Source organism: Neolamprologus brichardi, chromosome 3 (genome assembly GCF_056152115.1).
Source record: "Neolamprologus brichardi isolate AB-2024 chromosome 3, ASM5615211v1, whole genome shotgun sequence".
Taxonomy (NCBI): Eukaryota; Metazoa; Chordata; class Actinopteri; order Cichliformes; family Cichlidae; genus Neolamprologus; species Neolamprologus brichardi.
The window spans coordinates 43,983,029-43,998,107 of record NC_142106.1 but is presented as its reverse complement, the minus strand read 5'-3'; the positions used below and the strand labels follow the sequence as shown (position 1 = coordinate 43,998,107).

The following is a 15,079-nucleotide window of genomic DNA, read 5'->3' as shown; positions in this document are numbered from 1 at the left end:
CCATGATTTGGTTTCTTTGAACAGAGAAAAATCCAAATGAACACCAAGTGAGCCAAAATGCATCACTACAAACCACAGACGTGTCTGAGGTGGGAGCAATAAATGTAAATATAGGAAGAAGGTGCTTGGAGAACATGGAGACTTTGCATTCATTTCTCAGCTAGCTGCTAGCCTGTACAGACATTTACACATCTATAGTGTCTTGTCGGATTCTAATACAGTGGTCCCTTGCCATAAGGGGGTTCACCTTGCACAGCTTCGCTGTTTTGCAGACTTTTTTTGTGCAATTTTGCATGCTTTTGATTGGCTGTAGACCATTGTCAATCAATCTCCTCCGTCCCGTCTCCTGTACAGTAGTGATGTGTGATACCACTGATTTCCTTTCCGATCCGATACCAAGTAATATTCAGGGTGGTATCGACGATACTGATCCGATACCGATACTTTGTACAAAAACTTATTTTATTTATTGTATCTCAAATTATAGCGTCATAATGATTACAGGACATCAGATTACTTGTTCTTATCACTTAATAATGCAGAGTTGGTCATATAGAAATAAAAAAACTGAAGTTGTGCGCTATTTGGACACCTTGCCTGCCTGCAGCACTAAAGGACTCCGTGAGAAACGTCTCGCCCTAGCAGCACCTGTCCCTCTCCTCCTCTTCAGTTCACCTCAACATACACTGTCATATTCTGTGATATGATTTACTCTGAGGTGTTTGACAAGGTTAGTGATGTTGCCACAACCATACATGCCAAACCTCCCGATTTTCCCGGGAGAATCCCGAATTTCAGTGCCCCTCCCGAAAATCTCCCGGAGCCACCATTCTCCCGAATTTCTCTCGATTTTCCACCCGGACAACAAAATTGAAAAACCATATTGCAGAATTCATAGCGCGGCCCAGCCAATTCCAGTTTCCAACAATGGCGGTAGCGACTTAGTTTTAATATTACTCTTATTTCTCTTTCCGGGTCGCAAAAAAACTTTTAACATGTTTTCAGGTGAGAATGTAGCTGTGTAAACTTCAAATATCTGAGCCGACCGACACATCGTTTTCAAACCCCCGCGGTCTTTCGCTACTCAGGTTAAACATGATATACAAGTCACTTTGATAACTTAAAAATGTTATTGTTTGGCTTTTTCAGTGTTTTATTTGTTCGTGAGTAAATCGGTTTGGCTGAGATTAAAGTTATTAGATTAGATTAAATTTAACTTTATTAATCCCTCGGGAGGGTTCCTCTGGGGTTTTCACACAGCTGAATAAACGTCAAACAGAAAACTAATTAAACAAAGTGTGAGACGGTCGAGAGTTTACGTCAGCACCTGGTTATATTTTAGATAGCAACGAGCAGACGGCTGAGTTTCACTCCACAGAGGGAGCTCGTGACGTACTACCCGGCTTTCTTTAGACCACGAAGGCCGGGTCCTCAGGTGGAAGCAGCCTCTGAATTTGGACACCCCCGCTGTTTCCGGGCCGGCCAATAATAACAGTGACATTTAACGTATTTTATCCGATAAATAAACCCTGTAAAATGTATTTATCACCCCTCCCCACCCTAACAGCCCTTTTGAATATCTCCCTAATTCTGAGGTCTCAAGGTTGGCAAGTATGGCCACAACACCTCACTCTTGGAGCACTTTTTTGCCACATGTATCACAAACCATGACTCAGCTGTTTGCGGAGGTAAAATACGTCCGCACAATTACGCTCAGCCATTGTTGTGAGTGCGCGCGCCAAGGGGCTGCGAGACATTTATACAGCCGTATTTCGCACATGACTATGAAAGGCGGAAGAGGAAGTAGGAATCGATATTTCAGGATCGATCCGCACATCACTACTGTACAGTACAGATTGCATTCAGCTTGTCAAATTTACATAAATCTTCGATCACTAGCAGTCTGACTCTGAAGTGCTGTACTGTATGTTTGTAAGTTTTGTCTCCAACAAACACAACAACAACATAGACGAAATCTTTTGCACCGTCAAAGGCCCAAAAGGCAGAGGAAGATGCTAACCATCGCACAAAAAGTTGGACTTCTGGACATGCTAAAGGAAGGTAGAAGTTACCGTATTTTTCGGATTATAAGGTGCATTAAGCAAAAAAAAAACAAAAAACAGTCAGATAAGTCAAACTTTACTCAACTCATCCCTTCTTGCTTCCTCTACTTCTGTACCCTTGATTCATTAATGTTGAATTCTCTGGCAGCTGCTCTATTCCCATGTTCTGGACCTAAAACAGGGTTTGATCTTTGGTTTTATTCTATACTGGACTTATTTTTCTATGAAGGTTTGAACTTTGAGAGTGTTTAAATAAGAGAGAAAAGTGTGAAAATGTTGATGCCTGTCTGAGAAAAGTGTATAGCGTGTGTAGTGAGGGGTTTTATAGCCTTAAAACAGTTATAATAATTGTAAAAAATAAAGCTGGCTACTTTGTGGATTTCACCAATCGCGGGTTATTTTTAGAACTCCCGCGATAAACGAGGGACGACTGTAATACTGTGTACGTGGCTCCGGGACGCTCCTTTGCTCAAACTTCCAACATACACCTGGTATGGATTGAGGTCGGATTACGTTCACAAATTGCACAATTTACATCACAATGTGTTCAGGTGCTGGATATAAACAGTGCACACAGAGCGTGTTTACCTATGCTAATAATAATAATAACCCAATCCAACTACATTTGCATCCTATATTCAGAAATGTAAGCAGTCAGGAAGCAAAAGAGCTCCATAAACTGACACATCCAATAACTGCACACCTCGGCATCAGTGACAAACTCTAGAGCCTATTAACACGCAAAACAAACCCAGCACAAGCTCCACTGCCTCCTCGGATTATATTCAACATCAGTCCCACAATAATATATTCAGGTCTTTTTTCCCCCCAGGTCTCCTTCGGTCCTCGCTCGGATTTTGAGCAGTTACACATGAACGAGTTCAGTGTATCAGTTAATGTCACACTTGCTGAATTTTATATGAAGGCTCAGTCACTCCGTCCATCGCGACGCTCTGTGTTTGGAAATGTTCAAATGTCTTCTTTTGAAGTATCGACGGGAGCTCGTTTGAGACACTCAATGAAGGCAGAAATTAAATTAGTCAAATTAGGAGAAAATATGAATGGTGAGGGTTTAATTGTTTGTAACGAAGAGGTGATTTTCTCCCTGTCGGTGTCCTCCGAAGTTCATCGTGAAAAACTTTGGAGAGCCTGCGAGTGAGCTGTGAATTCAGCGCCTCACGTAGCTGCACCCTCCACCTTTGACTGTTATCGGTTGACAGCTACTGCCCAAATTATTCCCTTTTCTTAGCCTCGGGAATACATCCGAGTGTGATTATGAAGGAGCAAAAATGAGAGTGTCAACCACAGTTATTAAAATGAGCAGATACTGTCACCCAGTGTCAGAATATTTCTTATTTAACATGATAAATACAACAAGTTCAATTACAATGAACGACGTCTGTGGCCATGTTCAGTCACAGGATGCAGATGGTTGCAACAATTTAGTGTTTCGCAGTCATTTTCACTGACACGCCAGCTTTCTGATCGTTTAGATTTGAAGCTACAAGGTGCCAAAAAAAGGTGTCAACAATGACTATCGCTTATGGCAGGCAAGATGCTGTTCATCTGTGCTGCCTGGCACTGGTGAGCCTGAGCTGATGGAAAGTGAACAGAAACCAAGCCTAACTAATCCAGCACAAATATTTCATTCATCTTTTCTGTCTGCAGCGCCGTGATTCTTGCGTACCTGCCAAGAACGAATGAAGACGGGCTCTTAAATACAAAATGGCATTAACTGAGAATTAATGAGAGAGAGGAGACCACGTGGAGCCACCAGCCCAAGCCAGCGATAAAAACTACAGCTGGACCCGTAGCATCTTAGGCAGAGAAGTCACAGCACCCAGCTGCAAATCAGTCACGCAGAAGCCCACCAGCGTTCACGGGCGAGAGCCGGCCAGACACGGCTTGGACCACAGCGAGCTGCTTTCCCACAGGGATGCCGCTGCTATTTTGACGGTTCAAATTAAACCAAAAGGGATTTTTTTCCACCCGCCCCTCACAAAAATGAAATGCGCATGGCACCATGTGAGAGTGTATGAAACTGCTACATAGGTTGAGGGGAGAAATTCAATGCTGGATAAATGCACTATATTAAAGCGTTGAAGGAAAATAACACGTTCTGCTCTGACTGGCTTCTCTGTGTTTGGATCCTGCTGCTGCACAACTGTGGAAAAGAAAATATACAAGCTAAGAAAATATGCAAGTCTCTGCATTTTGTGCACAATCCTTGCATAATTAAATGGCTTTGCCAATTTGCTATGTGCTCTTCACAAATAGCAAAGATTATGTTTCATTCATGTCATTCCTGTGTTACCACAGCTTCACTAGCTGAATGCACAAGGCCATGTTTGCATATTAAAGAGCAAGGCTGCTTCAAGCTGCTTTAAATCTTCATACAAATGTAATGAATGACGGTGTTCGAGCACCGTTTTCAAACTTACATTACATATTATTGAATAATAATAAAAAAAGATTAGTCAACTGATGGCAAATTAATCCATTTATGTTATTTTCTAAACAAGCAACAACCTCCAGGGCTAAAAAAGAAAACAGCAGTCAGCCAAAACTTAAGTTCCTCTAGTAGCCACATGAGGTTGGACCCAAAACAGTCAACTTAACATGTTTACATCTTTGGTGTAGAAGGACGATTTCCCTCGTTAGAGGAACCGCTCGTCAAATCGTCCACATGCATCGTTAAGGGTGCAATAAATAATATTTTACAGTATTGTCAGGGCTATCACAATCATACTCTGAGTAATGTGTAATGTAATTAAAATTATGGATGAATCTTGCTAATCACATTTGCTAGCATTAGCTGCTAACTTTAACCTCTCGTCTAAATATGGTAACTTCCTGCTCCTGAAAACCAGCACGGCCACACCTAAAAGACTAACGCTACGTCCACACGTACACGGGTATTTTTGAAAACGGAGATTTTCCGTTTTCGTTTTAAAAAATAATCCCGTCCACACGTAAAGGTAGAAATGAAGGAAAACGCTGCTAGGAACATGCCAAAGCAACAGGTGGCGATATATTCCTAACCGTGCAGAAATGTTGGCCAATCAGAAGTCTAGAAGCCTCGGTTGGAAAAAGTAAACAAAGCTGGGGCACAGAAGCAGAACCGAGTCGTATGTGTGGAGGGACAGTAACTGTGTGTGTATATGTAAGCATTTAAACACTGCAGAGAGTACAACTAACAGTAATAGTATTGTAGAAATTCATTTCACCGAAACAATAACGAGGCGCACAGTGTGACGTCAAAAAAGGCGCACACCTTAGACGCTGCGTTTTCTCCGTTTTTCTTGTCCACATGTAAATACAAAAACGGAGTTTTCAAAAATCTCCACCCTGGCAGGCGTTTTCAGAAATCTCCGTTTTCAGTGACCGAAAACGCCATTTACGTGTGGACGAAAGGTGCAAACGCATAGAAAAATCTGCGTTTTCAAAAATACCCAGGTACGTGTGGACGTAGCCTAACTCTGAGGCCAAAAACACAAACTGGGAGACGTCACAGGGGCCACATCCATCTTTCATTTACAGTCCATGTTTTCCAGCTGAAACACTGAAAATGTCACTCGTTCCAGCTTCTCAAATATGAACAGGCGGTTCAGTTAATAATTAATGGAATATATTTGAGTTTTTGGACTGTTGGCACAACAAAACAAGTTATATAAATGTGCCTTCGAGAGCTTTGGGATATTACAATAGACAATCACCAAAACACCTAAAAATAAAATAGGGGCAAATATATTTAGAGACTGTATGTTTCAGTGCTAAAGGCCAGCGCCTGCAACATTCACAGAACCACGATAACTTCATGAAATGAGATTATAGTGATATCGCTGGTAAAAATCACTCAGATGTTCACTAATAACTTCACAGCTCAAGGTGACCTTTTCACTCATTCTTCTTCTGACTTGGACAAAAGCAACTAAGGTGCTGATGGCACTTCTCAGTTTAACCACCTCCACTTATCACTCAAATGGGCACACAGTCAAGAGGTCTAAGTGTGAAAAATAGCAGCAAAGCAGCTGACATAGGCAAGAACGGAGGTCACTGTAACTAGGGAAAGGCGGAGATCTGATGTATACTCAGAATTTACTGCTACGTTTTTAGGACTGATACCAAATCCAGTTATGACCAAGAGAATGACATGCACAACTGCAACAAACCACAATGACTGAGTCAATAAAGATACATTTTAACATATGCTTCTATCCAGAATAATTTGTGCAGATGCTGCTTCACACATTTCCACCACACAAACGGCTCATGCCAGCACCAAACACCAACCCAAGTGCTACAAAAACTCCTCTGTCCAAATCTGAAAAATGCCGAATATCCCTCCCAGTGATCGACTCACCACTAATGTCAAGTACGAGGAAGAAAAGTTCACATTTGACTTTTGTTTTTTTATATATACAGTTTGTTAAAACTGTTTTTTCTTCAAACATTCATACACAGTGTAATTCTTCAACATTTCAACCTACAACTGAGAACTTTCCGGATAAAAATGTCAGAATCTGGGCCAATGCTGAAGAACACTCGTGACTTTTTTAACTTGGATCAAAAGTAATTCCCTCTCCCCGACATCAGGAGGGGGAAGATGAACTCTGAACTAAACTCGCTAACAAACTTTAAGATCTGTGATGCTGGGTTAAGGGTACGTCTGGGCCCACACCGGATCGTCTGCTCCGCCAGCAGCGTGGATCTATTTCTGCCCTCATCGCACTTTTGTTTTTCAAAAGACATCCACAGTAGCCCCCCCGCCACTGTAGCCTGAAGGCAAAACCACAGTGTTTACTCAGATGCTGGGTAAATAAGGGCCTCTTCTTGAATCTGTCACGCTGTGAGGGGAAATCGCTGGGTACACCGGGTGCGTGCGCGTGCATAAGAGTTTAATCTCTTTTCTCCTTCCTTTTCTCTGACAGTGTGCAAATCCCAGCGGGGATCCCTTTGCAGCTCAAACTTTAGAAAAGGCTGGCAAAAAAAAGCTGAAGCGAAGCCACTAGTACGGCATCGACACGCCTGCACGCCAGCACCTTTGCAGCCCCTCCAACAGCAGGCCGGCATGCTTTAACAAGGCCCCTCCATCAAGATATTTGCTTTTCGCTGCTGCTTCTCCTCCTCCGCAGCGCCTCGAGAGGCACAGAAGCTGCTAACGTGGCTACCGCCGCATACTTAACTTTATATTCCTAGAACGCAAACTGTCTCCCTCAGTGGAAAGTGCCAAACTTTTTCTGGTTTTTTTCCTTTCCCCTTTCCATACGCAGTTGGAGCTGTCACAGCAGGTGGTGAGGCACAGGCTATGAAAATGCTAGCAAACCATTGGTGATTATGCAGGCAAAAGATGCCTCAAAAACCAAGAAAAAAAAATAAGAGCGTTAGAGAGAGAGCTTCTCAGCCAAGATAGAGCAAAGAGGAAAGCAGAGGGCTTTGCGACAGAGTCATGAAAAATGAGAAGCGAGCAAAAGAAAAGGCTAGAAAGAAGAAAAAAAAACAACTTTTACACAGAAACAGGAATATCTGCTGCACTTGGTGACACAATGATACGATAAAAAAAAAGCCGAGTTCCATCTTGATTTGTGTGATTTCTCCCCGGGGGAAGCAGCCCGTTTGATGAAGCTATTTCAGCTTAGAGGAGGAGAAGCCTTGAAACTTAGAGAAGCTGTCTGTCAAGCAATGCTACAGTACTGATTTGACAGGAATAGTAATTCTGGGTGAGCCAGGCATCTCTGTGCACTGACAAGAGGATCTACAGCAATGTAAAACTTGGTAATAAAAATACACACGGGAGAAATATATATATATATATACATATATATATGTATATATATATATTTATATTTAAAAAACGACCCGAAACTTTCTGGCCAAACACGCCTCGTTTCAAGAAAGAGGGGCTGGCTGACAGGAGACAGCAGGGAGGGAGGAGAGTGCCACCTGTTGGACAAACAAACACACTTCGCTTGTTACTGATAAACATAATCTGAGCATCAAGTCTTAACAAAGGCAGCACGTCAGGTGTGCGATCAAACTACGCACTAAATATTTTTAAATCCAATTAACTCTAATCACTAATTAATTAATTAATTAATAAGACCAACGATAATTCTTACTCAAGCGTTTCCAGAAAAACTAAGTCGATACAATCATCTCAGTTAACGTTGTATCGTTGGTCACACGCAAGAAAGAAGAGGTCACTTTGATTTGTGACTCTCTGGGTTTGACTTTGTAGCGTTTCTCTCTTTATTCACACTGATGCTGATTCTGTTATGGTCTCCCATGCAATGTCAGCTTCATGTACAGTATTTGGAATACATGTAGAATTCCACGTGTGCCCTTGCAGGGCTACTGCAACACACAGCAGCACCGAACACTTTGTGTGTGAGCTGGAGAGTGAAGCATTATGGTTTCCTGATCAGTTTGGACTTTATGCAAACTTCTGAGTAAGTGTGAGCACTGGATTTGTTTTGTAAAGAAGAAAGTGGATTAATAAACCTCGCATTGTTTTCTACAAGAGGACTTTGGGGTGAGTTAACTGGAACATGTGCCGGCTCACAGCTTACCCTGTGTGGATTCTACACCTATTGTTACTCTTGACTAGGGCTGCACAATATTAGGAAAACCTGCGATGTGCGATAACTGTGATCAATACTGCGATAACTATATGACTTGCGATAAAATATAAATAAAAATAAAAACGAATACATAATTTTCATTTTACTGCAACAGTTTTATTTAATGAAAGCTGCTGTATTAGCAGTGTAACAACAAAGTGCACTTTAACATTGAAACATTGCCCCCATAAAAACAATTCTGAGGCTTGAATTCTGAAAGACATCCTTCCCGGTCTCTAAAATTAGTTTTAAATAAACATAACTTAAATTATACTGCAAATTATCTCAGTGCAGCTATTCATCATTTTACCACTCACCAAGTAGTTATGATGCAAGTCAAAACTGGAGAGGAAACTTTACTGTAGCGCTTGCGTAGTTTTCAGCTTGGCTCAGTTCAAACGTGACGGTCTTGCGGCATGTTTCGTACATTTGTGGAATGGCGACATGGGAAAAGTAGTTTCGTGAGGGGGTGCGGTATCTCCGGTCCACTTTATGTATCAGACTGGTGAAGCCCTCTCTGCTAACTGTATTTATAGGCATCATGTCTTCGTCAATAAATGTGTAATGGCCTCTGTTATTTCTTTGTACCGCTTCGACGTTTTCTCATAAGTTGTTCCACTTGAAAACTCGGATACAGAGACGGCTGTTGGACTGCTGCGCTCGTTGTCTTAACATCAGCAACCTTTGTTTGTCTAGCCCTGTCTTTCTGGAACTCTTCAAACAGTTCTCTGTGGTTGTATTGAAGATGATGGTGGAGATTAGTCGTGTTTCCTCTGGTGGTTGCCACGAGTGTTCGGCAGGTTTTGCAGAGCACCTGTGTTTGGAGAACGTTGTCTTTATCAAATCAAACATTTTAAGGTACCCAATTATCGCAGTTTACGTCGTCTTTTGCAATGGGCCCATCGCGCAGGCTGATATCGCGATGACAATAAATTTTCGATTTATTGCGCAGGCCTCTTGACTGTTTACACATAATAAAACAACCTGACAGGTTGAGGAGAACTATGATAGCATGTGGAGTCTGCACATTGTCCCCGTGCCTGTGTGGGTTTGGGTACTCGGGCTTCCTCCCACAGTCCAAAGACGTGCTTGTTAGGTTTACTGGTGATTCTAAATCAGCCATCAATGAGGCAGATGTTTGAATGTTTGAACTGCAGAGCATAAAGCAGTTCATAAACACGTGGTTAAAATGTGATTTAGAGTCTAAAGAGCTTTGACCGGTCAGTAGGATGAAAAAATGCTACATGAATGCGACTGTGTGACAAAGGCTAACTCATTCACAAGTGAACATGAACGAGGTCGACCCTGATTCGCTGCGTTCTAGCTCATCCACAGTGCTTTGCTTTCATTACATGCTGAGAGAGAGAGAGAAACTCTCTGTTGTGTCTCTCGTTTTCATTTCCATGTCAAGAAACAAACATCAACATAGCAAATGTTTGTGCTAAGTGCTACAACCAGCACGTGTTTACACGCAGATGCTGGATCTGGGCCTGTGAGATCGGCTCTGCCGCCGCCAACTTGCTGTTCTGACCAGCTTCTATAGAGAAAACCAAACTTTAGTGCTCGTTTTCAATCTTCAGATAAAAACTAAGCAACAAGAAATACCTTTACACACGTGAGAGGCTGCTTTATAATTTATTGTTTAAAAAAGTTTTTCTTTTATTCCCGCAGTCTTAAACAACGCAACAGATTTCTGGGGAATGTACTTTTCTTGATTTTAATTTCAGACTTCTTAATGACCCACTGGAGCTTCGGTGCATACGGGAGGATTAAATTAAACATACTGTACCTGGTCTATGCTGTTCATTATTTTCCTGCATGCTAGCTCCCAACATGAGCCACGAAACGAAAGAGAATCCTCTCACACTTAAATGGGAACTCTTTTTGCCTCAATTATACTTCACTACGAACAAAAACTGTCAAAAAGAAATGACCTCGCTGTACTAAAGTCTGACGAGTAGTTCGACACAAATCCAAACCGTTTTTCACTCGTCACCTTTTCATTGTACTTCAAGAGCCTTCTGATGCACTAAATCTACACGGACAGGCAAATCAGCACATGCACAGCAGGATGAAGCTGATGACTCGAATCATTATTTCACATTAAGCATGCCAGCACAGATCACTGCATGTTAAGCCAGCACAGCATGGTGTGATTGTACTGGGCAGAGTCCAGGTGACGACAGCAGGGCGTTGCTAAAAAAGACTCCTCGTTGCTCACATAGGTCGCACAGCCCTGGGTAAATAAATGCACGCATGCTTGTTTGACCATAAAGGTGCATTTAACAAAAACAGTGGGCATTACATGAAAAGGTGTGCACTGTAAGCAGGCTTCGTGAGAGTAGTGTGCCAACTGAGGCTGAAACCTTAGAAGAAAGCGTATTTGCCCCCTTCCTGCCACATTTGGCAGCAAGAACTGCAATTAAGCATTTGTGATAACTGGCAGCAAATCAGTCAGTGCGTTCTTGAACTACTTTTGGTAGGTCGGCCACTCCTGGGAAAGGTGCCCCACTGTGCCCCAAGTTTTCTCCTTTTGTGGATAATTAACGGCTACTAATGAACAAGAAGCGGAGCTGGAGCCCAACACAGGATGTGAGACTCACTGAACATACACCTAATGACACTGCTCTGTTATTTGTTTTTAAATAGAGTTACTCGGCAAAGATGATCGCTACAGAAATAGAAATCATACACACGCATACATTTGCATGCACATACAATATAAATCTGTGGGAAACCTTTTCCATCCAGTCCCAATTGATTGCAGCTAGAGGCAATGAATGATTACCATCCAAAAAGTTATGCTGTTAGAAATATGTGCTGCACATAAATGGTCTTTAAGAAATCAGTTTGAACTGATTAGAGCTTTGTGACATGTTGTTATCCTACTGGAAGGAGCCATTAGAACATGGGTGCAGATGGACATGGTCAGGAACAATACTCAGGTAGGGTGAGATTGTACCAGCTGTGCACTAGATTAATGCTAAAGGAGGCCAAACTCAAGCAGGTCATCTTGATAGTGTCTTAAGTCAAAATGCATTGACTTGCTGCTGTGCTATTGGCTAATTAGATATGTGCATTTGAGTCCTATCTCTGCAAGCTTCCTGTAACAGTCACTACAGGAAGGGAATCGGAAAGGAAGTGTGTGTTAGAAAGGAACATCTCTACCTAGCATGTTGAAGATGAAGTCCTTGGCGGTGTGGACCTCTAAGGCGGTCTGGTCTCCAAACTCCCCCTGCTCCAGCAGTACCAGTTCAGATACCTGTGCCGACAGCTGCTCCAGGGTTGCCCCTGAGCGGAAGTCCACCTCAGAAAGTTTCTTGGCGGGTGCTGGGGAGCGTGGAGTCACCGCGCTCATCAGGGACTCCATCTCTACAACCCTGTTAAATGAGGACAGAGAAAGTGAAACTGTTGTTATTATTTTTAACCTCTGTGCTCAAATGTTGGAAAACCACAATAGCCCTACTGTGATGACTAAAGCAGTGGAAACAGCTCCCCTGAGGGACGAATTATACATTCACAGTGCCAGTAATAACTATTTGTTTTAAACTTTACCATTTAGCACCCTAGAACAAACCACAGGGCGATCTGTTTACAGGATGTGCCTGACACCAGAGCTTGTGCTCAGACAGTTTTAGTGTTGCAGTCATGTTTTCACCCATATAATATCCACCTTGTTTTCACCAGCCTTGTGTGAATCATGGGACTCTGAGAGGCACTTTCACAGAGAAACATATGACATCAAAGAACAACCGCCAATGCATCATAACAGCTGAAAAGGTGACACTGATGTTTTGACCAAAACTGCTAAAAGTGGAAATTCCAGCCTTTTTTTAATCATATGAGCACCAATAATTCTTTTTTACCAACACCTATCATGTTTCAATCGAGCGTCTTTCACTTTAAAAGTCATGAAATTACTTTAATACAGTTAACAATAAGCTTTTTAGGCAAGTTGGTAAACTTAGCATTCAAGGTTTCAGTGACCATTACATTTAGCTATTTACATAGCTATTGTTTTTTAGCATTTACACTGTTGCAAGAATTGTTACTGTTTGGAGGACATATGCTAGAGACAAGATTTAGGAAAATCAGAACAGATGTTACATTATGAACACACAACCTTTTGAAAGCAGTAGACTTGCAGTATTGTAGCCATCCAAAGTTGCAATAAACATGACCAACCAAAGCCTCATGAAGAAAGTTACAATAACACATTTACTAAAAGTAAAACTAACGATATCACCTCTATATATTTTTCTGTATCTTTCGTAGGTTCCCAAAATCATTTCAGTTAGTTTTAACAAAAGTCTAGTTTTTGTTTTTATTTTCTTTAACTAAAACGTGTTTTTCACATCTACTTTTAGTTTACTATGATAACCCTGACCTTTTGGAGACATTGTAGAAACACCCCCAGAGTACAAGTGTTCACTTCCTTAAAGGACAGTCAATGTATCTACAGAAAGTAAAACTCAAAAACATACCTACCATTTAATAAAACCTGAGCTATAACTTTTTAATGACATTACAGACTTGTAATTCGCTTGTATACACGACCATGAGCAAAGGAATGAGTCTGTGAAGTTAAATGTACTACATGGTGCCTCAGGTGACCGGACTCATTTCGGGACAGGAGTTTTTAAAGGGTTTAGCGTTTTTGGGAATGCATTACGTCAATGATGTGCTGTTAAAAATACTGCTGTCCTTTAATAGGCTTGAATAATTGCATTAAATAACGTGCTCTGAAAGTAAGAAGCCTAAAAGTTGTAATGTAAACAAAGCTCAGTCGAGCGGAATGATATCTTGGCCCTTGCCCCACCAAACTGGGTCAATTAGCGAGCCAGCCCCCCCCAACTTTAGCTGCAAAGCTAATAGCCGAGAAAATTAGCTACACTGCTGTCTAAAAGTCAACGCAGGCTTCTTAAGCGATTCTTTAAAGGCAGCAAATAACGGTTGTCTGCTTAGAAGAGATTGCAATCAGTGTTGTACTATCGTATTAGCTCAGGGTCTGACTCGCAGTGATAATCTCGGTGCGGTGCCTCGCCCAGAGTCGGCTAATTTCTTTTATTAGCCAATATTAGCTCATCAAATTAGCATGCTAGCTAACGTGACAGATGGGGACAGTGAATCCAAGCGCAGCGTCATACACACACACACACACACTCACACTGAAATGTATACACACACACACACACACATAACCCATACAGATGCATGCACCCACACTCAGCGAGAGTGGGTGTCGTTAGCTTACGAGTCGCGGTTCACAGTGAAATGATTAGCTGTCAGGCTAAAGCTGCCAAATATCCCAAACGGACACACACCCGTTACACGCTGACGCGAGGGACTCTCTTCGCTATCTTCTATCTTTAATGTTATTGTGATGCCTTCGCTTCAATCCGCTTTCCTCAGCTGTCATTTCCAACAGGTCCTGGGCACCACCTTTCCCCTGGCAACACCGTCCCAGAAATCATGGTCCTACTCAGAGGATCCAGGGATTAGCGGTGTATGTGGAGAGCACGCCCCGCGTTACAAAACTACAAACGGATTTGTGAGGTCAGGTTTATGATTAAAATGTGCCTCGCAAAGAAGATAAAGGCAAGAGCTGAAGGTTTGATAGGAGGATTGCACAGCTGGTGTTTTGGAAGGCTCCAAGTCCATCAGAGCAGTGGTGCACAGTGATCCAGCTATCTGCTGGATGCTGGAAAGAAATAAGAAATACTCATCCTGTATGATAAAAATGTCACCTTTAATTTTGAGGTGGGTTATGTAAACTGGATCCTCACGGCATTAGCAATGTCACTCGTTGGCTGATTTAAAGATGATGGGGATCAGACACAAATATACTGGATAGTATTAATATATTCCCTGTATTTATCTGTTGTATCACATCCATTTTTGTGCTGGTTAAATGCTCCAAAATCTGTGATGAAAACCTGAAAGACAACTAGGGTTGTGGTGGAGACTGAGCCAATCCCTGGTGTCAAAGAGTCGCCAACAGTTACACTCAGGGCAGCGCTAACACAGAGAGACAACCATTCAAACACCTATGGCCAATTTGGAGTCACCAGTTAACCTAACATGCATGCTATTAGGCTGTGGGAGGAAGCTGTGGTTGGATGCATTTTCTGCCTCTTCTATAGTTCCAGTTTGCATGGGCAGCAGTCTAAGCAAAGATACCCAGACCCCCCTTCTTTTCACCAATTGACTCCAGCTCTTTTACAGAAATGCAGAGCTGAGAGACATAATCTCCCCCAGCGTGTCCTAGAATCTGCCGACCGATCGGACACCCTCAACGCACCTCGTCTCTGAGGAGTCATCCTAGTCGGTTACCCAAACCTTCACAGCAGACTAAATTTAGTGCAGCGGCTCTACTCCGAGTCCACCTGTTATCTC

The 15,079-nt window shown here is 42.2% G+C and overlaps 1 protein-coding gene across 1 annotated transcript in view; it reads right to left on the bottom strand.

Moving 5' to 3' along the window:
• tmem102 (transmembrane protein 102) overlaps window positions 1–14,215 on the bottom strand; it is a 30,038-nt gene extending 15,823 nt beyond the window's left edge. Inside the window, exons 1-2 of the mRNA XM_087837711.1 lie at window positions 14,008–14,215; window positions 11,852–12,063 (exon numbers count right to left, since the gene is read on the bottom strand). Coding sequence (XP_087693837.1) covers window positions 11,852–12,053 — 202 coding nt within the window. The 5' untranslated portion in view covers window positions 12,054–12,063; window positions 14,008–14,215. The remainder of the gene's footprint in view (window positions 1–11,851; window positions 12,064–14,007) is intronic.
• Between the last annotated feature and the right edge of the window lie 864 nt (window positions 14,216–15,079).